This window comes from Dreissena polymorpha, chromosome 7 (assembly GCF_020536995.1).
Source record: "Dreissena polymorpha isolate Duluth1 chromosome 7, UMN_Dpol_1.0, whole genome shotgun sequence".
NCBI classification, from domain to species: domain Eukaryota; kingdom Metazoa; phylum Mollusca; class Bivalvia; order Myida; family Dreissenidae; genus Dreissena; species Dreissena polymorpha.
The window spans coordinates 98,989,067-99,014,952 of NC_068361.1; the positions used below are offsets into that span (position 1 = coordinate 98,989,067).

Sequence of the window (25,886 nt, forward strand, 5' to 3'; positions counted from 1 at the left end):
AAGAATTACTTCTCTAAAACTTGAACTTCTAAACACGTTTTCCATTATGAAAAGACCGAGAATTATTACCAGACAAATAAGCCGACTTTTTCACAATTTTGTTTTATTTTTGTTTCCTAGTAAGAAAAGTAAAACTTTGAAAAAAAAGTTTGCCGGTCGGGGTATTCGAACCCGAGACCTTCAAATGGCCGACGCTCTACATGTTCTCATAAGAGCCCATTAATAATCTCGTATGGAATCAGTATGTTTCACACACGTTCACGGTAAATTGTCTGTAGTGAAAACCATTTAAGAACAAGATGTGTTTGTGAAACACTATGTCCCCCATAAATTTGACCTTTGGCCTTGAAGGATGACCTTGATATTGACCTTAAAGCACTCATAATGTGCAACTGTATGAGATACACATGCATGTCAAAAATCAAGTTGCTATCTTCAATATTGCAAAAGTTAAGACCAATGTTAAAGTTTGACGCAAACAAACCAACAAACCAACACACAGATAGGGCAAAAGACTAGTATAGTTATAGTATAGACTGGGGAACATTAAAATGTGGCAAAATAACGCTTAGTATATTGCAAGTGTAATACATTCAAACATAGTTTTAAAATACTATATTCTCGTCAACCCAATGATAAGTAAATATTTAAGCTGCCTGTCTTTTGAAAATGACAGTTTGTCGATACAATCGATACAAAAGAATCTAACATGCAACGCCGGCAAATAATTCGCGCGGGTTAGTTATGAATTATTATCCATACTTCATGCTGGTAAAAGCAGAATGAACTTAATGCTGTTTATTTCAATAGCAGTTGATACATTTTTGATTACATTATACGAACAAAGGCAGTCTGTATGTACTGGTTTTCAGATTGAAACTTCATTATTTGCCAAAGCTGGTCGTTAATTACGATGTATCGATAGCAAATAATCTTTTGTGTGTGGTTGTATTGAAAAGCACATGCATGGCTTAACTTGAAAGCAATAAAATACGCACTGCAAAATGTTCAAAATAGTGTGATGTTCGGTTTGTGTGTGTGGTATAAGAACATGAACGATATTTGTTTATAAACTCAACACATGTGCGTGTTATTGCATTCTAATAAATTATAGATACATCATTATAAAACTTTTTTTTGTGAAATAAATACTTAATAAAAATAATGGCAACTTCTGGAAAATCATTTGGAAAACTCCTTGATGACGAAACACCTGTTGACCAAGACCCACTTTCTGTGATTGTAAGTAGTTCATAAACAATGCTTGCATTACTGTTTAACATATTGTAAGTAGTTCATAAACAATGCTTGCATTACTGTTTAACATGTTGTATGTAGTTCATAAACAATGCTTGCATTACTGTTTAACATATTGTTTGTAGTTCATAAACAATGCTTGCATTACTGTTTAACATATTGTAAGTAGTTCATAAACAATGCTTGCATTACTGTTTAACATATTTTAAGTAGTTCATAAACAATGCTTGCATTACTGTTTAACATTACATTTGTAAGTATCGCATCGTATATAATCTTCAATAAAAAAAAAATGTAAATACAAATAAAACATGATAGCTTTAGAACAAAGAATATGTCATCGCTATAGAACCTATCTGCGAGAATTATAAAATTACCAAATGTTGTATTGCATCAAGAAAAAAAACGTGTTCAAAGTTAGCAATTAACATTTATCTATCACAGAAATAAGAACAATAAGTAAATTCAATCTTTGCAATACTGTCATAACACATTATTTTTTACACTTTTTATAATATTTAAAACAATATTAACCTTGAATAAATCTTCTGTCGCTAATTATATGGGAAGTTATCCATGTTATAAGGATTTTCCACATTGGACTTTTTTATTTAGCCCATATTCGACATGAGCGATGTCTTCGTAATTGATCGCCAAGCAAAAGCAAGCTTATCGAAAGTATATGGACATGTTAAATATATGGTTAAACAGCTTCCTAAAGAAATGTGCACCTTGTTATCAAGATTATATGACGACGTCGATTTGAAGCTAAACGATCAGCTCAGCGCACTTTCAGAAAAATGCACAATAGTTGTTGCAGGTAAGTTTGACATGGTTATGTTCATGTTTCATTAAGAATGACAGGTGTATCTACCATAACTTATCAAATTTATCAAGTTTCCAAATAATTTATTTGCATTCCACTGATGGTATTTCTGTTATAACCGTTGGCTCCTGAAGTCTTTAGAAAAGTAGGAGACGATGTGTAATTAATAAGTGGTATATTTCGGCATGTCTATACTTTTAAAAGATTCATATTAGACCGTAAAAGTATGGTCTAAATAAGTATAGAACAGGCAAATATTTTCTGTTGGTCCTGTTTTCAGGCAAATCAAACCCAGGTATGAACAGTTTTATGAAAACTATACTGGGAAGCGATGTAATTCCTAACCCGCATGTACTTTCGCCAGGAACTACCTGTTGTGTGCATTCAATACTGTTGGACGTGGAGGAGTATTTTGTGATTCAAATGGAGAATGGACCGAGCGAGAGACATTCTTATCCTAAAGATTCGGACACGTTTCAAGGCCTATTGTGTGACATAATGCAGGGGAAAACATCACATCAAATTGATTTGTATTGCAATTTGCCAGCTTTTGGAAACGTAGTAATTGTTTTTTCTTTATTTTATACATTCCGTGGTTACGTTATTTATTAAAAATTGTATTACACGATTGCATACTAATCTAAACAAACCAATACGTCTTCGCACTTTTCAGGAGAATGTTACCATACTGAGAATTGATGGAGAAGAAAACTTATTACAAACGCAAATGGTAGAATGGATCGGCGATACGTTGATCCTAATTTATGTAGTAGACAGTGCAAGTTTTGATGATGCCTACGACTGTAAAGTATATTGGATTCAACAATCTCTGTCATTTGGCAGATATATTAATTGTCTGGGTGCTCTTTTAATGTTTGGTGTCTGTACATCAAGGTTTGTGAGCTCGATCCGCGCCCGAGACTGCATCATAATAGGACAGGGAGTTTGTTACAGCACCCCTTCCTAAGTATGTTACTAGACTCACGAACGATGGGACTAAGTTTGAACTAAAGCTTAAAAAAATCAGAAAAACTGTCCGTTTTGTGTGGTTTTATGCTATGTGGGATTCCGGAGTATCCGGGGGGAAAACCCCACCTTTCCGGTATGGTAAAAACACATCTAACGCGCATGTGCCGGGAGTAAGAATTGACCCGGATCGCCGAATAGGAAACGCTTCTTACAACGTCGGTATTAACAGGGATATCAAATAATTTGTGTTAAGCAATAAATTAAATACTCGTTTAAATTGTATTATGTAATGACCATTAAGCATGTTAAAAGTATAACATTATTAAAGAATTTCTACTGTTAGTCGACGAAAAAGTGAATTCTCAAAACGTTTTATTACTTTTAAGGTTTATTGAATTCCATTTATTCCAGTTAATGCAATTGTGCAAACAGTTTCTGTCTGAAACACGAGCAAGCGCTTTAAAAAGCATCGATCCAAACCGTATGATGTTTGTGTTAAATAAATGGGACCTTGTCGAGGAAAAAGGACGCTCCGATACTGGTGAAGGGTATAAAATATGGAAAGAGATTGTTACGAAGATACAGACATATTTCCCGGAAATTTCGGACGATGATCATATGTTCAAGCTAAGTACCATTGAGGCAAGTTACATGAATGTACATTTAGATATAGACATTATACTGTTGTAATTACAGCATTTAAATTACTTAAGCATGTCTTCTACAAATTATTCAAAAACAACACAAGTCCATTAGTGCGTATTGTTAAAGTTCTACTTATATTTGTACATGTATGTGTAACGTTTGTAACAAAAAAAAAACATTAAGTTATGCCTCGATGTGTGATTTCAACGCGATTATGAATATTAGCCCAGCCAAGGCAGAAGTTCGAAAAATGTGATGATCGATCGATTGAAGAAAATTCACGAAGGCCTGCGGAAATCAGTAATCGTGTGTCAAAGAAGACAACTGCAAGAACATTACAGGTTATGTATGATATAATGGTGTCGTTCTTTGCGAAAAAAGGGTTTAATGCATGTGCGTTTATTGTCGTCCCAGATTACCATGTGCAGTCCGCACTGGCTAATCAGGTACGACACTTTCCGCCTGAACTGGAGTTTTACTTAGTGGAGGCTTTCTTTTAAACGAAAAATATTATAAAAGCGACTCATTGTAATTTGATGCGTTTGACAATCACATGTTTAACACATAAAAATATAGATTGTTGAAGTCCAGTTTAAATGATTGAATATTGAACACAACAACATGTTCTTTATATTGAACTGATTATATAATACATGAAGAAAAAAGTATAATGTTTATACACAAGTAAAAATAATGATACTAATATTATTTAAATTATTTATTATTTTAAATGTGTATACATGTTTATACATTGACCTATGTTTTCAGTTGGTTGGACGGCCTGTTACAACACGTTCGAAAACATGCTTTAGTTAGAATACAGTTTGCTAACGATGCAAAAAGATCCAACGACGATGTGAAGCTAGCATTTGGAAAACTACAACGCTACACCGCAGAGTTAACGAAGGTACTCGAACAGTTTATTTTCGCCAAACTTCTTCGTCGTGCTTATGTTTCCTAAAATAGTATATAGGGTATATATGCGTGATTCTATAAGAAGAATTATTGTATTTTATTTGTATTTTGGCATATATTCTTGAAAGGAATATTAAAACGCCAGATAAATTATCATGAGAGAACTTTTTCTATTTAGACAAGAAACATTTCATTGCTTGCGTTTGTTTTTATTCTGACAGATAAAAAAAGACCTAAAGGAGCGTGTTCACTCTGAATGTACGGAGATGGCGATGAAGCTAACGCAGCATTTGAATCAAAGTAGCGTCAAAAGTGATATTAAGAGTAGATTCTATGCTAATAAAGAGTTGCGACGTCCAAAGAATGATATAGACACTACCAAAACCGGTGTAAAGAGTCATATACTTCAACTGATTATGACAGAAATACAGAAATGGGAGCAGAACTCTAAACGTTACCAATTCATTGCGACAATGATAAATGAGGTATTTGAAAAGAAATTTCAATCCCTGCGACGAGAATTTGGAGACGTTGAACAACTAGTTAAGATCGAGAACGAACCAGACGAAAAAGCAACAGGTACGAGTTAATTTTACTGCAACATCTATACTTTATGATGGATCATAATGTAAACGTTTATACACACACAAACTGTTTTGTGTTGTTCCGTATAAATAATATGAAACAAATAGTATGCAAAATGATCACAATCATTGTGATACTTTTATAAGTGGTCGTCTCAAATTGTGTTCAGTTTGTGCTTATAATACCCATTCAAGTACAGTATTCGATACGATTTCTTTTTCATTATACTATAGAGTCGGATACAACAATGCCAACCGATTTCTGTTTAACAACCGGTGACAAGGCAATACTTGCTGTAACAGCTCCGCTTTGGGTACCGATAAGCATAGTGGCGGCATTTGTTGCCCTAGGGGTGGAGGCACACGATGACAAGAAATTAAAAGACTTTGAGACAGACTGTTCGCCGTTTTTGGATGCATGGCTAAAGCAATATCTTAAAGAACTTTTAAAGAAGAAATCAATTGAAAAATGTGTCCTTGACAATTATGAGTCTATCTTAATGAGGAGAATAGATCAAATGAGTGCCCGTATAGTTTCAGCGTCGATGCAAGCGGATATGGTGTATCTTGAATCAATTTTAAATGATACGCGTGATTCAAGCGAGATTGTTGGTGAATTTACAAACATAAAGACGATCGTGCAAGGTCACATAGTGTCCTTGAAATTGTTTGGGCTTCAATATCTAGCCAAAGACGTCGCGAATTGTGGTGACATTACTCGTGTGAAAGAAATTGGAACGGGAAAACACTCAGAAGTTTATGCAGCCAAATATTTGGAGAAAGACGTGGCACTTAAAGTTATTAAACTATTCCCCGCTACGATGTTTTCACGTTTGGCCGAATTAGAACTATTCAGGTACCAATTTATTGGTAAACTAATTTTTGCAGTTGGCGTTAGAAGTGTATTGGTTCAACAAAACTATTCAAATCTTACTTATTAAATGTTTGTTTTACATATTATTCAAATAACAACAAATTATTCACTGAAATAAATAAATGTGTGCACTGGTGTATACTATTGAGCGTATTCTGTTGTACACTATTGAGCGTATTTTGACTACATGGTCGTTGTTTGTTTGGAAACACGCAATCCAGAAATTAACGTGTTAGACTATCATTTGTCTGTAAAATGGTTTTAATGATAACGAAGATCATACGATGAGAACGGGTGACATACAAAAATAAAACTAAGGTTTACACCTTCTACAGGAGCTTGCACCACGCTAACATTGTGAGTCTTTTGGGAGTATGTTACACTGACATGTTACCTGGCGCGGTTGGAAGCGGGATGAGGGAACAGTTGAGCAGCTTCCGGTTACTTATCCTGTTCGATAAATGCGACACGAACCTGGAAGAATATGTATTTAACAATTCCCCGTTTCAGTGTGGGTACGTATTCTTGATTATTGTGCATAGCAATTAAAATATATATGTATGCGTTTGCCTTATCTCTTCTTTCTTTGGGATTTATTTGTTGTGCTAAGTTGTATGTGCAACCATATCCATGACATAAATAAATGTTGTTTTACACATTCGGATTATTGGTTGATATAATGTTCTCGATTGATATTCTAAAACACTTGTCCTCTTTAGAAATATATCTCAAACATCCAGAACAGAAGCCTCAGATTTCTTTTGCCGGACAGGGCAAGCAATTTGCTCTGCGATGTTTTATATACATTGGAAAGGATATGTGCACAGTAAAATACAACTGAAAAACGTTCTGGTAAGATTCTGGTACATTGTATCATTAAATATATATTAAAATGTCGTTGGGTATTACTCAATGGACATATGCGTGTATTGAATTGTATCTTCAATGTAGTACGCAAGCCTAAATAAATAATATTGTGCATAACCGTTATGTATTCACAGCTACAAAATGGAAAAGTGAAACTTTGCGGACCGACTTGTACACCGGATACTAACATAGATAATGGCACTAAATTCTTGGCGCCGGAAGTTTTGGCTCATCAAAACATTGGTTAACACACAAATATATTCAACCTGGCAACTTTGCTGTGGGAACTTTGGTATGGAAGGTAGGGTCAAGTCAGAATTCAATACGCATACGCAAAAAAGTAACTCATGTTTACAGACACGTGGTGGTCTTATTGTTCTTTCAACCACAAGAAGAAGTAAAATGCGTATTTACCTATAAGTGTTTTTGTTGTTAATTTCTAAAGGTATACCTATATGAGAAAATGTCAATATTGCCACTTAAACTATAATCGTCTTCAAAGGCGGGCAGCTGTAGATATGAATATGGGACGATCAGCGACAAGCAGACCGCATCCCGACTGCAATACCAAGCACGCAATGCCGGAGAACCTAGCACGTGTTGTACAGAGCTGTTGGGCGCAGAATCCAAAGGAGAGGCCAGACGCAAGTCTGCTGTTAAAAGAAATATAAATGCTTATATAAAAAGTTGAGTGAAATGATATGCCCGTGATTAGCATAGACAAAGCACAATAACGTATTGCATGTGTTTTATTTAAGGAAGGGATGGGGGGGGGGGGTTGGGTGATGTGCACGAACTACATACAACATGTTTCTTTTGTGATCATTGCTGTGCATCATTAAGCTCTACTTATAACGTAATACCTAGTGGTTTTGCTTTTATAGTCGTAAACATTGTGAATTCAAGCTGATAGGTAAATTCATCAGTGTGTGTTTTGAAATACATGTTTATCATTTCGTAACCAGGTGTTTACGTTTAAAGTTAACATCTAAATACTTGTTGATATAAATTAAAATACATCACGCAATATTAGTTCAATTCGGATGATGAACAATATGTCTGAATGATGCTTTAATTGCAAACTGGTTTGTACCCATTGTCTTCTTAATGTTTGTCTATGTTGTAGCTGCTAATTTACCATCATAAACCAAACTAAGGCGTACTTAATCGTACCACAGTCATGAATAAATGGTGAACAAATCGGGAAAAGCCGACTCATTTATATCGCTTGATAACTTTTTATCAAATTAGAAATACTAAGTTCTCTGCAGAGAAAACCCAGTCCTCATTTAGAAACATGGGATTTACAAAATATCTGATGAGCACAAACAGCAGGCGACACAAAGATACACATTATGTATAAACGTGTATGTAGCAATTATTTTTTTAAGGGCATCTCATCGACCAAAATACATTTTTTTAATATTAAAATCTGACTGAAAGAACAAGGTGTTGATTGGTAGCCCTAGTTGTCAGTAGACGACATGTAATGCTTCTGGACTTAATCGAAAAAACACACAATATGTTTATAACAAAGCGAACAGTTCAGTATAAGTTCCATTCGCACCAAGTGCTTTCGAACATACATGTAATCATGTTTAAACATTCTTTAAATAACTGAATAGTTTTTAGTTCCTTCGTAAGAACGGATGCCATTTCAGCATGCATTGGAATATTTTCGGGTGTAAGGGACAAAATATGCATTACTCACTATTGGGTATCGCTTTGTAAATGTTGTATTTATCCGATTTTTGTCACTTTTCATTTTTGATGTTACCGAGTTATTCAACCGCTTGGGTCACTATGTATTATCGATTGATTAGCTCTTTTGATTATCTCTCTTGAATACTATTTGCATTGTGAACAAATCGTGTTCCAATCGTGTGTGCTACAAAATATAGTAAAACTTAACCCCCTATCTTATAAGGGGTTGTAAAAATGTTTAGCGTATAAATATTAACATAATGCCAGTACTAAGTGTTATCTTGTCAATTGCGTATTACTAGCTGACATATACAATGCTATACATAAAAATATTTTTATTATATATAAATGTATATTGAAACCTAATATTCGCCCTGACGAAAGTTTCGCTACTGAAACCCTCGCAACGTTTGATTTTTCGATGAGAAAAGTGTTGATACTATGATGATCTTTTTACGCTAAGAAGAAAATACATGCAATGGTTAATGTGCATGATCTAGTCATGACAAATGCTTACTTTTTAGAAACAAATTGTATGACAAATAGTAAATAACATACTAAAAACACGATGAAATATCAATATTGCAAATATCTATTGATTATATATAATTGTTTATCAATGTGTTGGTGTATATCAGCCTGTCAAAATTGTTGCCATCTTGTTCGCACATTTAAAAATGCACACAATCACATTTAAGGTAGCGCACCTCTAATGGGCACATATCCAAATATAATTTAATTAATTATTTTCTTAATCAGCATCATTTCACTGAACTACATGCAAATTTGTAGGTAGGCTTTCCATGCTTTTTAAAAAAAATATACCGATTTTTTCAAAACGACCCTCACGCTCAGCTTTTGTCCAGTTTATTTTCACCCCTGGGGTATATAAAAGTTCCATAATTAATTCAGATTTCCAAATATGGGCATGCAGTTGGTGTGTACAGATGCAGTAAAGGTGTTTAAAGTTTAAACAAGATGAAATAAGTATTCTTTTACAGACATTTATTTTTTACAATTTTTTATCTATGGAATAGCGCCATGAAATGTAAGTGATTTCAGCCAAAAAAAAATTGGGTCGGTTAAAAACAAAGTGTCATGAAATTCTAAATAGTATCATTTAAGTTATATTTTAAACTATTTTTTATAGAAACACTATATACAGCAAAAATACCAAGAAATAGACAGATTTACCGTTTACTTTTTTAAATAAAAATAAAAATGCAACATGCATCATTCGTATTTTCCGCAGTAAATTACCCAATATAGTCATAACGTTGTTTTTATTTAAAAAATTGAAGGATGTTCTTACAATTTTCAACATATTTGACAATAAACATAGCTTATATGCTATATTAAATCAAATTTTGTTAGAAAAGAAATATCACGCGTCGCAAAAAGTATGCGATGTCGGCAGGATTCGAACCTGCGCAGGAAGATCCCAAAAGTTTTCTAGTCCATCGTCTTAACCACTCGGCCACGACAACTTCATATTAGTGCAACCTTAAATTAGATATCCATAAGTAAACAGGTAAAAAGGCTCGTCGATTCTTTGAAGAAATCGCGAAATCGTATTTTTTCAGATGATAATTAGATCAAAGTCAATATTTATTGTGAAAATAATCTATTCTAAATGAATTAGGTAAACACATATCAAAATTCGAAGTTTGAAAAAAATAAAATGCATCTCTCGGAAAAAAACGATCATTTAAGATCGGCAATGATCGTAAAATAAATCGCGGGAAATCATTAGAGGTGCGCTACCTTAAGTTTTCTCGTTTCCCTTTTATCCAGTTTTTGCTGGTGCTGTAACATGTCTCTTTGTTACAAACATGTTGTGTTGCATAAACATAATATCAATAATGAAAACGGAACGCCTGGTTATATCTAAACATATTTAGACACACTCAATTTTTAAAGTTTGTTTCACTTTAATACGTTATTATACATTATTATGTTCATATTGTCAGAGCATTATTTTAATTCCATATATTGTATAAAAATGTTTTACATGTTTTCCGTTTTACGTACATAAGCTAAATTTGTCAAAGCAAACTTTTAACCACATAAACAATTGCTTGTTTGTTGGTAAGCTTACTTTCACACTTTATTTACTTTACAACATGTAATAACACACATGTAACTGTAATCTGTGGCAACAAATACAGTACCAGTTATTTTCTGTTCTCTTAAATTTCTTGTCAAACAATCGAGATAGAATCTGAATGTTCAAATATCTTGTGTCATAGTACATTGTGGTGTGTCACGTGGTAAAGCCATTCTTAGGGGTTGTATGTCACATCGTCTATCTTTCTCGAAACCATTACACCGGCGCTCTATACTTGGTGAGCATGCATTTTGATGAACTTCGGATGATCACAGTATGAAGTATCATTGATTTAATTATAAGTTGTGTTAGAGCTCAAGTAAATTTGGGTTTGAATAGCGAGTATATAACATGCTTTATGTGTTACTTCTAAGCGTCGTTTTTGAAATAGGACGTTAATGGTTGATATTCACTACATGCCATCAATTGTACTTACCTTATTATTGGTTTAATTGGTTTTTGGTAATCACGTAAATATATGGAATTACGTTTGTCTTTGGTCTTATACAACGTTTAATCAGGTTTAACTATGTAAGTCTCAATTCAGACTCGCTGCAACCGTTCGTTATAAAAAAAATTAATAAAAGGGCGCAGTTGTGTTGAATAAACGTATTTATAGACATACCTCACATATTTTAACTATATATAGTTCACACTAATTACAAATGTATTGGATTTATTATTTGCTCAAGTAAATGCAAAAGAATTACTAATAAGAAAGTAACCAGCTCGTCGTCCCCGAGCAGTGCTTGTGAAATGACTAACATCCGGTGAAAACTAAAACAGACACAATCGCACTAACTCAGTGATATGAATCACGATAATGGCGATTAATGCAGCTCCATTCATGTATAGCATTTATTCTGTGACGATTTCAAAATGTAGATTATGCAAATTTAAATTATGAAATATGGATAAAAAACCTCGTTGGAAAGTGTAACAATATGTAATGCATATTTTCGATTTTCTTTTATTTAAGTATATTGAAACAAGTTCGGCATGATTTAAAGGTAATCAAATTAAAACAAACGAATTTTCTTTAATATGCTTTTTACATTAAGGCGGGCGTTATGTTTTTTCTTATTTTAATTACATGTTATTTGATGAGACAAGGTAGTAAATAGCTTTTAGAAAATATCTGCTATTATACACATGTTTGTACACAACACGGTTCGTATTCACTAGGTTGATTAAAAAACGTAAGAAATGATAGAGTTTGCAAACGATCACATTTCGTACTATCACGATGTGGAGCAAGATTTCAAACAAAGCTATTCATTGCAAAATCAGTAAAAGTATGTGAACAGGAACTGCTCCAATTGTTTTATCGTCTGAATTATTTTACAATTGTTCATGCGTACCTCAATATTACCAAATAAGTATGTATGCTTGATAATTGTGCGGAATTACATTGTTTTGCATCCGAGGGTGGGAGTGACCACCTTGTCTCATTGGTCAACTCGCCCGCAACAATCTGGGCAGTCTCATGTCGCTAAGGTGCTGACCTGAAAATATCCGCCTGCTTCAGTGGATGTTTGAAGCTCATTGTGTATGTACAGCCACGTCAGCATGAAGCGGGAGGTGCTGTAAAAACGCATTTCTTGCCTTCATCGAACCCCTCATGGTAGTACTGTGCGTATCATGACTCTTCGGCTTAACTAAGCTGCAGGTCCCATTGCTGTCTTAAGCGTCTATGCATCGAATTTATGGGTTACCGATACACACTGAGACACCTTAAGCTGGACATTCTGATTAAAGCGATCCCCAAGGCTAAGCCCAGCCTGTTCTTCATATATTTTAACGTCAGAGTTGGGACAGATGATTAGTTAGAACCGTCTTGCGTTCGAAACAACGCACTGGGAAGATGAACGAAAATGGGCAGAGATTGCTTGAGTTCTGTTCCCATCACAACTTACTGCAGTCTAAACCACATCACAATGTATACTTGATGTACCCCAGGTCACACAAGTCGCACCATATCGACTTTGCGATCAGCAGATGCTCCCTACTCAGCAGACTACTAGGAACACGCAGCTACCACAGTGAAGACTGTAACTCAGACCAAGCCCGATCAGGATGACGCAGCTACCACAGTGAAGACTGTAACTCAGACCAAGCCCGATCAGGATGACGCAGCTACCACAGTGAAGACTGTAACTCAGACCAAGCCCGATCAAGATGACGCAGCTACCACAGTGAAGACTGTAACTCAGACCAAGCCCGATCAGGATGCAGGATGATAACATGCTACCTCCGCAAGAAAAATCGCAACAAGGCTCCAGGTCGGACTCGTATTAACGCTGCAAGGATTGGTGATTTTCGTCGAAGTAATTTTGTGTCTTGAAAAAGTCTTCAAAGACCTTCCGGAGCAGGATGCGGTGGAACAACTTAAGTCCATCAGCGAGTCATTATATCCGTCTTGGCGCCCTGTTAAACGTAGTTTTTAGCTCACATGAGAACTTCATGCTCATTGTGAGCTGCTGTTGGCGGTGACTTCGTGTCGTTATGTAACTTTCGTCGTCAACAATTGGCTTCAAATGGCATGTCCTCATAAACAACTCGTTTACACGAGATGTAGATATTCTGATGTAATATAGCCATTACGTTTCCTTGGGGTAATAAATGTTTGTTTAAGTAAAATCCGTTTGCATTCAATACACAGAGAAAGCCTCAGACTAATCTTGATAACATCAAACTGTTTACCCAAAATTAACAAATTGTGAAACTGTTTTTATTATAACCACGCGCATTTATGCGGTTTTCTTTGGCTGTTCAGGGCATGCTAATTTCTTACTGCTGTTGCATACACTGAAAGGCGATATTTGGAAGAAAAAAAAACACCAGACGAGTGTTTTGGAAATGCCCAGTTTCTAATTGTTAAATGCTATTAAGTGGATATGTACATATACCTCTTTGTTGAAGTTGCAAACTGAACATGTGCATGCATAAAAATATTGCTAATATATATGGGATATATTTTTGCAACATCATGCTGAATTCTTTTACAAAACGCGATGGTTACATTGAACTGTCATAGCCGATTTTCATAGACTGGCAGCAGTTGATTGAACACATATAATTGTGATATGTGTTTTATTAGTCTCAATGATTGTTGGAAATGTAATTGTATGACGTTAGGAAAATGCAACAGCAAGTGATTTGATCGATCACTATGTACTATACTCAATACTATTTTAGTATTCCCATCCCCACCGAAGAATCGCACTTGTCCGTCTAATCTTACGTACGTAAGTCCTTAACCAGGTACGTACCGAAGCATGTGTTTCCAACTATTCAACTCCTCACTGGTTCAAGCTCAAACGTTCACAAATGATGGATTTAAATGATCGTAAAGAAAAGAATTTTAGCTGCGACGATTTGGCACAACTACGGACCTTTTTTCACGTTCTGAAGCTTATGTTTTCAAATCCTCTCTAATTACTTGAATGGTCTCACTTAAACGTTCACAGTTTAATAATCTTATGTAGATGGACGTAAAGAAAGGTATTGCGGCTGCAAAAGGTTTTGGAAAGAATATGGCCGTTCCTCTTTTTTTCAACAACATATTAAATACTCCCAAAAGGTTGTGCTGTCAACTTCTCTTTAATCCATGTATGCCTACCGTCTACAAAAAAGGCCTTTGCAAACAGCGCAGACCCAGATGAGACGCCGCATGATGCGGCGTCTCATCAGGGTCTGCGCTGTTTTCTTAAAGGAATTTCTGTAAGAAATATTCTAAATTAGAAATAAATATACTAGACATCCCTAATTTTGGAAATAAATTGATCCAATTTAGAAGGATGGAAGAGTCTACTTGGCATAAATGGGTTAACTACTGGATGGATCGCGCTCAAACGTTCACGATTCAGTTTGAAAAGAACTTTGTTGTAAACAAAACTAAATAAATATACGAGTTTGGTTTAACGCCAAAACCAAACGCACGCATAATACGATGAGTCTTGATATAAATGTTTAACGATAAAAAACTACTAACAAAAAACCATTCCACAACTTATAAAAGTCCTCACGTTTCAAAATTGATTATGATTGTATGCTTTTGTACATTTGTGGTTGAATTAATTTTTGCTTCATTGCCCGTTTTGTTTAAATGCAAAATATTTTTAACACAGATGTAAGACATATCCCTACTATAGAATAAAGATTGTAAAAAAATCCGGTCCTTTGCGCCAAATCGAAAGAAGCATTGGCTCATTAATGAACGCATCTCAAAAAGATGTGGCACCCGTGATTTACGGCCGTGATTGTGCACAAGTAAACGCATACATTTAATACAAAATTATAATAATTTGACATCAAAGTATGCTCGCTAGTAATGACAAATGTATCTCACCGTTAAAAATAAGTTTTAATAAGCCTAAGCTTCGAACCTTGCAACCCATGCGACCGCATTCACGACATAACTGGCTATATACAAGCGAATCGAATATATTACGTCTAAATTTACGTAGAGTTTACATTTAAATCATTCATTAGGATAATAAAATATCGATGAATAGAAAACTAGAACACACGTTCAGAAGACAGTATAACAGAATATCAACGAAAAAAGATTTTATACTATTCATGCATGTAGTTTTGATTGTGCATTCGCAATCATTAATGTTAAACCGACAAGTTCATTGATGAAAAAACAACATACTATTATTTGATTATAATACCCAACGACACATTTAAGTTTTTGCAAACGATACGAGAAAACGTGTAGTATCACCGGCGATGCGTTTTGTTATGGCATCGATTAATTGTTCGGAAACAAGTATTATACAAGGGGCACTAATCCTCTGGAAACTCATCGCAGCGGAACAACTTGACATTAGTGTATGTCAACTCCATACTGCATGTTACATTTCGTCAAAATTGGATAATTAGTTCATTTGATCAGACACCAAGTATACGCGGTAAACAGTACGTATTTTAACGGCAATAATTCCCTGAAAAAAAATCAGTGGAGCAAAACGACCTCAAATTATGCATATATTCACTAAAATGAAAGTGAATATTAACGTTCAACTATTTCGGATCAATAGTTCCTTAGATATCGCACAGAAACGAACAATTATTTAGAAAATGTCATACATTTATTTATAATCTAAGGGCAATAAGGCCCTAAGCCATTATTGGTCTATAACATTCTGACAACGATGCCTATGTAAACCCTATAGTGATAGTTCATATCACATTTCATCAAATTTGGAGCATTAGCATCTGATATCTCGCGCGGAAACGAACAGTTACAAGTTCATCTTAAGTTTACATACTCTGCAACACATATTTTTATATTTCCATAAACAAATAATATAAGAAAAGGAAAGAATAATAAGAGTTTATTTGGCAATAATATTTAATATAGAAAGGCAGACAGACGGACGAGCGGACGTAATGACCGTTGGACGGTAAGGCGGGCTAAAAGGAGGGCAGAAGGACGGAGGGACGGACAGACAGACAGACATAAGGAAAGCCAAACAAATAGGCGCTTAAACGTAAGGGTCTCAGGTCCGATCCTCCGGTCAGCCCTAACCAACTACATCTTTTAAAGCAACAAGTGTTCTGCTAGAATAAAGAATACGGATCTGTTCCGTTTTTCTTATTCAAAAAAAGAAATACTGATATAGGAACAATAAATCCCATTACGCTCTATCAGAATAAATATTTCATGTGTTCAGTAAAGAATTCAATGTAAATATTCTATCTCATCCGTTTAAAGTTAATATTTATTTAACTTTACAATTACTTTTTTTTAAACTAGTACGAAAATAAAATGATAAAAATAGCGCATACGGCGCGAATCGATGGGAACTTAAGAAAACATGCATTTGTTTCATTAAAGATGATCGGATGCATGAAGGGTTTATTCAATTGAATATATTGTTGTTCACGTCTATGTAAAACAACGAGATTATATATTATGTATGAGCCGTGCTCTGTGTAAATGGGGTTTAGCGCAAGTGCGTAAAGTTTTCACCACTAATGGACTGCACAGGCTAATCTGGGACGACACTATCCGCATAAACTAGATTTTCCCTAAGAAGAAACTTTCTTTAAACAAAAGATTTATGAAAAGCGGAAAGTGTCGTCCCTCTATTAGCCTGCACATATAATATTTCCCGTTTCTGATATGCATACTTGTATATTCATAGTATGAACATACATACTCATATAACCGACTTATCTAATTAAATGTCATAACAGCCGTTTTGGTAGTTCGATAATTGTACTTAATTATTTATTGCAGTCAACACCTGCGCGGTTAGTAAGTGATATCAATTGTTCAACTCCGTAGACATGGTGGCCGATTTTAAATATTCACGATAATTTGTTACTGTGGTGCTAATACAATCATGTCAATATCACACGTCTGTAATATTTGGCTGCGCATGCGTAAGCTTTATATTTGAAATGAGACTACATAACTGTTTTATATTACTATTTGGTTGTTGTTTATGCCTAGTATGGTCGCCTCAGTTTAATAGTTGTCTTAAAATTATTTAAGTTGTGCTATAATGATGTATTCGTACTTAGTTAGCTTCATGTGTTTGGGATTTCCGAACCTTTCCACGATCATGGTAAGCTATTATTTATATATATATATATCATCCTTTTATAACTTCATTAAGCTTGTAATAAATAACACCTTACAAATCTCTAGCCAAATAGAGAATAAAAACTATATACCCTTAGTAAGTCAATATATACTTAATGCATTTATCGTCATGAAATTACGTATTTGAAGATATGCGTATTTTTGATAGAATTTAGTTTTTTGTTTCATTCTTTGTTTGCACACGATTTGTTTTACCATGTCTGCCAGCATTGTTCTTATCGTTCAATACATACGTAAATGCAGCATTGATGTACGGAAGAAAAAAGTGTGTAACAATTTAAGTTGTGAAAAACAAAATATATTATGCTCAGTGAAATTATCCAAAATGGATATTAAACATATGAGCCGTGTTCTGGTAAAAGGGGGTTTAATGCATGTGCGTAAAGTGTCGTCCCAGATTAGCCTGTGCAGTCGGCACAGGCTAATCAGGGACGAAACTTTCTATCGAAAGTTGATTTTCGTTAGATGAGACTTTCTTTAAACGAAAATAGACCTAAACTGCTACACATGTCTTGTAATCAATAACATAAGTTTCTAAATCTAAAATGTTAGAAAGAACAATATGCTTCGTTTATTGGAGCTAATTTATTTGGACTGGAATTGAGTAATCGTTTGAATATCTTAATGTAAAGCATATTATCATGAATATAAACTACTTTTTTCAGAAATACGCATTATGGATTTGTGTGATGACGTCATTATTCAAGACAAATGAGGCACTGTTCGAGCCACTATGTAAGATACTTATGCCCCAAGTTATATAAATAAGTTTTCTTTTTAACATTTCTATCAATGCATCGATACAACTTACCAAGACATGTAAACACATAAGCTTATACTGCGTGTTCTTTATGATCTGTTTCATGATAGTTGGATTTGTTTTGAAAAAAACAACAACAACACTTTTTGTATCTGCTATGTTTAACCACATATTTAAAATTGAAACATAAGTGTTTGAAATTTCCACTTTTCTTACTTTTTAGTGAACGTGGAAAGCTGTACACAGACCAAGCTTGTCATTTCGACCTATAACGCAGCCGACAACGGGCTTGTGTACATCCAGGGCCAGGGAGACGCCTGCAAGCGTGTGACGTCATCAGGAATTGCGTTCTACGAATTCGACTTTGAGGAGTGTGGAATAAAATGGGTATGCCTTTAGTGTATAGTTCTAAGTTACTATATGACCGGATTTACTGGGGATACGTGCGAAAACCGCGTATGTGTTCAAAAACAGTAATTAAAATGATTATTTGTAAGCAACATAACTTCATTATATGCACACATTTGGGTAATAATCGACCAATTATTGTGGTAGTTTCGTTATTGTTTTGTGTTTATCAATTTAAATTTTCTAGTAAATTTAGTAATATAGTGATATATAGTAATATATGGTACATAGAGTAAAATTAGATTTTTGATCCACTCACATCACGCCCTGTTATGAAATGTGCAGTGTTCTTTGATGCGAGTTCTTAGATATTGATTATGCCAAAAGTTAAAGAACTAATAAACGATATCCATTCCCTACAATGGAATGAAATACATTGCTTAATTAAAAGTTGTCTATGAGTTTAGTGTGTGATTTCTTTGGTGTCTGTTGCGATGCCTAATTGAGTTACCGGCGTGGATTTAGGACACGCGTATTGTTAATATGGACTTTCATCACAACGCAACACTATCACAAAAACTTAATAGCGGAAAATGTTCTTAATATACACGTTATTGCATTAATCAATCTCGCTTCTGGCGGTATTATCGAAAGCAGTCCAATCATGTATTGCACTGTTAACTATTATATCATGGTATAACCAACAAACTGCTTCAGATTTTGCAGTAATTGAATTAAATAAATTGTATGCGGCTGCCAGTCAAGCGGATGTCTAGAATAATTAAAGTGGCTTTAACTATAACCTGTATTGTAATTGTTTATTTGTATATCAAAGCCCGAGGCATATTAAATATATATATATATATATATATATATATATATATATATATATATATATATATATATATATATATATATCAAATTAACACGATTTATACAATGTTTTCATTAAGTTACGCTTTAACTGTGAGTATTGACAATACATACTATTCTGTTTACAATCAAATCTTAAGCATTTATTCAGAACGTATATTTATAACATCGATACTTATTACTATTTTTTTAAGGAAATGCTCTTCCGTATCGTGGTTCAGAAAAGCAGAGGATACCAGACCGGAGCCGATAAAGTCATCCCCATTTTCTGCGTCGCCGATACAAGTGACCTTCTGGTTTCCAATAGCAACAAAGCGTGCGTCTTTGGTTACATAAACTTACATTAAGAGATACATTACCGTACTACGAGCAACTATAATTATCTGTTCAAAAGTACTATTGGTGCATTGCATGTGTCAACGTTGTTTGCACCAACTGACGTAATTCTCTATTTCAAAAAGTTTGGAGATTCGGTAACAATTCTTACTTAACAGTAATGGCAACTAATTTATACCAGATCACAATCCTTTTTAATGTTCAATTCAAACACATCTATGGCTAATGTTTATATATAGTATGATTTATAATAGCATTTAGAATGTTGTTTTTAAATTACCAGTTGTTTTGGGACTCTCATGACCTTAAATTAAACATTACAACTAACATAAGGTACATAAAGATGAAAACGACAGTTTGTCGAACAACGTCAAGCAAAAATGCTTTAAGATACTTCTGACTTTTTTATTGTACCTTCATTATTTCCATAACAGAGACAAGCAGGATGATAGCAGCGTCAATATGACCGTTAAACCTTCGGCAGCCATGAAGTTCTACAAGGTTGTATCCGACGAAGAAGTCAGTGGGACGGAGGTTAAACTTTCTGATGTCCTTATCATGACGTTGCAGCTTGGCGACGAGTGGACAGGTGCGTGTTGAATAATCGTATCCCATCAATGTACGAAATATCTTAAGTAAAGTTCAGCGTTCAAAAATGTAATCATGTATGTTCGTAGTTGGTGCACAGTTATACAAATATTGTGTAAGAACAAGATCCGCTCTCCTAATAGAGTTTACGGAGTTTCATCGTGTGGTGTATAAAATACTACAGCACTTACATTTGACTGTGCTGCGTGGATTCAGCATCCCCAAGCATATCGCAACAGGTTATAGGTTGCAAGTAATGGAGCTAAATTGTGTTATGAGGATGCAATAACTTTACTGTAAATAAATCTTACATCGTGTTTGACAATTTTATGAAGATTCTTCCTTAAATTGATAGTTTAATAATTTAGTATATGTTAAAGTAAACCATATTTCTATTGGTACAAATAACTTAATCCTCTAATCCGAAATAGATGTCAGATACTTTCGACAATTATACATTAATTAATAGATGTAGTATTCAATGGACGTGTCACGTTTAAATATTAATGTTTTTTTGTGTGTGATTAAGATCGTTTTAGACGCGCTCGGTTTGTAAATAATTCTGGGGAACGTGTAATGTTCAGCTAGCCCTCAAACTGGTTTAAAACCCAATGTTTTGCATTGACCGTACAACGGCGGTTATACCTGTGTTTTGATAATTTATGTTTAGTATTGGTTTTCAGTTTTAAAATTTAGTGAAATTCAGAATTCGAACAAGAAATTATGTCGCGGCAGAGTTTCTGAAGCTTAATCGTTTGCCATTTTAAGTCAGAAACTGTGTATGTGTATTTAAAAAGGCATTCAGCCAATTATCGCTTAGAACTAGATCATTTTGTTTTTCAGTATGTGATTTAAAGAAGTCAGTTGATTCTAGCTGCATTTCTTCAATTTAAACGTGTTTTATGCTTGTTAGAAATTACAACGCATAAGGGCTTTTAAAAATACATCCAACACATATCAGCTGGGAATGATAATATTTTAGAGGATATATTGTAAATTGCTTTTATACACTGTCAGTGGAAACAAATGGCAATGCTATTGAAAAACAAATTTTTTATATACTGCCCAAACAAGTCATGACATATCTGCATCCACATACAATTCTTCATGGTAAATAGCTTGTTGCCCAAATTCACCCATTTAGTTCTGTTTACTAACTTACTACATTTATTTGATTATAAATTGTATTCAATGATGCAGTTACATATTGTTATTGCCTGAAGAATTGCTTATATAAGGAGGAATAATGAGAATTTGATTGCAGTTGAAATCTTTAAATGTCACTTTTGAAATGAATCTTACATCGTTATTTATTAAGTAGCTTACTTAATACGAATACTTTGTTCGTTGCCCAGATCGATAGGCGAATTCACTGAGAAGTCTAATAAATCCCTGCATCTTAAGTATTAACACTGATATAGTGTTGTATGTTAAATTTTACCGCAGATGTAGTGTTAATGGTAATATCTTGTCCTAAAATGATTATTTTAGGAGACTTCGATATCAAGGCAAGATATTGCATTGCTTCTCAGATTGTCCTCATCGACGATTTGTAAGTATATTATAATATTTTAATTGTGTAAATATAACTTGCTACACACTGTTTTATCATGATGTTGCTTGTTTTTATTTAAATTAAAGGTTGTTATATTAACATGCGGCGCGGAAGTAGAATATAAGGTTGAAAACAAAACAAACACAACGAACTGCACATAATATGTATTAGCGTATAATTGGCACATACAACTAGAAATAACCTACTTGTTAACTCCAACATAAATAACAAAGTGAAAAAGTGAAAATATCCATATGCTGTTCAATTAAAATAAAGTCGCATCGCTCTGACAAATAAACTGTTTTGGATTTCGCTAAACATAAAAACAACAAACTGACAGGGTTTGTTTTATAGATCGGCCTGATTGTGGGTATAACGTAGGCTAGAGTCCGGATGTACATTATTGATTGGCGTTGGCCCAAGATTGAAATAATGCCGTCACAATTTTCCAGATCTAAATCTGCTTCTACGGTTTCCAATAAAAATTGTTTTCTATGATAATCAGCTAAGATTGTCAAAACTGTTACAATGTTATCAATACTATGTTTCATAGAAACATGTCATTATACCATTTATTATCATACTTTTTCATTTGTTATATTTATTTTTTACTAATATTAGCAAAAGCAAATGCGTACATTTACTTTAATTACATACATAGTAACCTTTTACCAGGTTACAGCAAACCTTAAGAAGACAGACGCAAATTATGATCAATCTTTTGTTTAAATAGAGGATCAGTTTTGGCGCCTGAGGTACCACATCGTGCGTATAAGCCAGTACAGTGCCCGACAGCTTATCTATATTTCTCTAAAATATCATGTGAAAGGCATATTCAACAATTATTAACAGATGTGATGTCGAACATATGTCAGGCTGAGAGCTACATTTTATATATCTCCATAGAGAGCGGACCAATACCGAATCAATATTCGAACGCATTTTAACAATTTGTATCTTTAAAAAAAAAACTTCTTATATGCGAAACCACATGATGTAATTGCAATAGAATGACCCCAACCCCCACCCCCAAAAAAAAAAAATACAATACAATTAACCCATATTAAAAACTAGTAAATAACTTCAAAGTCGGGACAATGTATGCTCTTTATCAGCAAACAGCTCAGGTAATGGCATCATTCCAGCCGATATGGGCATGTTTACTGGAGATGGGCGGACTGACAAGCCTTAAACAACCTATGTAAGTGGGAGCATAAAACAAACGCCCTTCTTAATTCCAAGTCATATTGACCCAATCTAAAAATACGTATTTTCAATAGATTTCTAAAGCAAAACACTAATGACTCAAACAACAATAACACTACAGAACACATGCAATTGAATTAAGCAAAAGATTAGGGCTAGAGTGTTTTTTATATTGATGGAAATTCACAATAGATGACGGATTAAATTAAGATCTTGCTTAACGTGCATTCATCCTTTATTTCAACTGAGTTTTAGCAGAGACCGGTACCTTTACTGTAAAATGATTTATACAGTTGTCGTTTTATCACTGAATTATATGCAATAGGACATTTGAAAATAGTCGCTTTTCTCACTGTGTTTGATAACCATTGTACATTTATGTGTATAAGTCACTGGTACATTTACTTTAATTACATACATAGTAACCTTTTACCAGGTTACAGCAAACCTTAAGAAGACAGACGCAAATTATGATCAATCTTTTGTTTAAATAGAGGATCAGTCTTGGCGCCTGAGGTACCACATCGTGCGTATAAGCCAGTACAGTGCCCGACAGTTTATCTATATTTCTCTAAAATATCATGTGAAAGGCATATTCAACAATTATTAACAGATGTGATGTCGAACATATGTCAGGCTGAGAGATACATTTTATATATCTCCATAGAGAGCGGACCAATACCGAATCAATATTCGAACGCATTTTAACAATTTGTATCTTAAAAAAAAAACTTCTTATATGCGAAACCACATGATGTTATTGCAATAGAATGACCCCAACCCCCCCCCCAAAAAAAAAAATACAATAAAATTAACCCATATTAAAAACTAGTAAATAACTTCAAAGTCGGGACAATGTATGCTCTTTATCAGCAAAGAGCTCAGGTAATTTCATCATTCCAGCCGATATGGGCATGTTTACTGGAGCTGGGCGGACTGACAAGCCTTAAACAACCTATGTAAGTGGGAGCATAAAACAAACGCCCTTCTTAATTCCAAGTCATATTGACCCAATCTAAAAATACGTATTTTCAATAGATTTCTAAAGCAAAACACTAATGACTCAAACAACAATAACACTACAGAACACATGCAATTGAATTAAGCAAAAGATTAGGGCTAGAGTGTTTTTTATATTGATGGAAATTCACAATAGATGACGGATTAAATTAAGATCTTGCTTAACGTGCATTCATCCTTTATTTCAATTAAGTTTTAGCAGAGACCGGTACCTTTACTGTTAAAATGATTTATACAGTTGTCGTTTTATCACTGAATTATATGCAATAGGACATTTGAAAATAGTCGCTTTTCACACTGTGTTTGATAACCATTGTACATTTATGTGTATAAGTCACAGAAAACATCTGATATTTGCTTTTTATTTCGGAAGAATGTTATGTTCGCTATGGTGGGGATATAATTTCCTCTTCATTTAGTAAAACTACAATATATTTGTCATCTCACAAGAAAAATAGCAATATAACGAAAATGATAAACTACATAACATAATAATGCTAACTGAAAAATAAGTTGAAGAGAATTGGAAAGAGAGTGGCCGTTTTGTCTCCCCTCGCGAGAAGCCAATTAACATATTGAATACAGATACAGTCTGGGTTTTTATTGTAAAATGTCTATATAATGGCACTGTATAAAAAATGACGATACATACTGCATTAACTCTCACAACTTTCACGTATAAATTGATAATAACGAAGAATCATGAATATAAAAAATGGCCTTACACGCACTTTTTTGTTTACTGATATAGCTTCTCTACATTCAGTTTTAATGTGGTCTTTTGCGGTGGGTATAAAGTGGAGTACCCCACCTGTCCGTTATGATGAAATACAACCAAAATCACGCCGGATGTGTGAATTGAGTTCTTACTGTAAGGTTAGCACGGCAATATGTACACATGCTTTTCGCCAATGGTGTTGTAACCAAAATATGCATCACTCTCAGTTGCGCCACTGACACGGACCTGTTCCCGAACTTCTCGCGTTTCAAGCGCGGTTACCTCATGAGCGAGTTCGGGGCCTTCCGGTCCACCAACTTAGAGGGAGAAGCGATTGAGATGAACTTTACATGTGTGCTGCAAGTCTGTAAAGGCGACTGTGAAGAGGTAATCCAACTCACGAACATTTAGCGTGGCTTTGGCTGCGACCAATCGGAAAGATAGGTACTAAACTGACGAACATTTAAAGGTGCCTTTTCACGTTTTGGTAAATTGACAAATTGACAAAAAAGTTGTTACTGATTCGCAAATTTTCGTTAAAGTTATGATATTTGTTAGGAACTAATAATACTGAACATTTATCATGTTCTAGAATAGCCATTTTATGCATCTTTTGACGATTTAAAATCCTGAAAATTATAAATCGTTGCAACGCAAAACGATTTAATAATTTGGAGAGTTCTGTTGTTGTGTTGTTTTTTTTTTTTAACTTCGAGGGTTACGTATATAAAGTATAAAATACATACTTGATTGAATGAGCACGGGTGGCCGAGTGGTCTAAATCGTAGACTTTTACTCCAGGACTCCAGGGGTCAGTGGTTTGAGCACTGTTGAGGTCTACTTTTGTTTTCTTTATTTAATTTAAGAATTGATATTTTACTGGAGCTTTTTAGATCCAATTTTAACATTTTTCAATATAAAGCATTTAACGACAGACTTCAATACATGCCAAAATCTGTGAAAAGGCCCCTTTAAGCGTGGATTCGGCTGCGGCCAATCGGAAAGATATGTACGTAACTGATGATGTTCGTACACTATCGATCCGGATGAGCCTGTGCACTCAGCTTAGACTAAATAGGGGCGATATTTCCGTTTATATGAATTTTTGGTTA

The 25,886-nt window shown here is 34.4% G+C and overlaps 1 protein-coding gene across 1 annotated transcript; it reads left to right on the forward strand.

The window, feature by feature from the left end:
- Positions 1 to 1,164: 1,164 nt before the first annotated feature.
- On the forward strand, positions 1,165 to 6,619 carry LOC127839948 (uncharacterized). The gene is made up of 7 exons (XM_052368342.1): positions 1,165 to 1,242; positions 1,873 to 2,077; positions 2,364 to 2,644; positions 2,757 to 2,891; positions 4,834 to 4,912; positions 5,431 to 6,052; positions 6,406 to 6,619. The coding sequence occupies exons 1-7, from the start codon at positions 1,165 to 1,167 to the stop codon at positions 6,617 to 6,619; spliced, it is 1,614 nt and encodes a 537-aa protein (XP_052224302.1).
- The last annotated feature ends 19,267 nt before the right edge of the window (positions 6,620 to 25,886 follow it).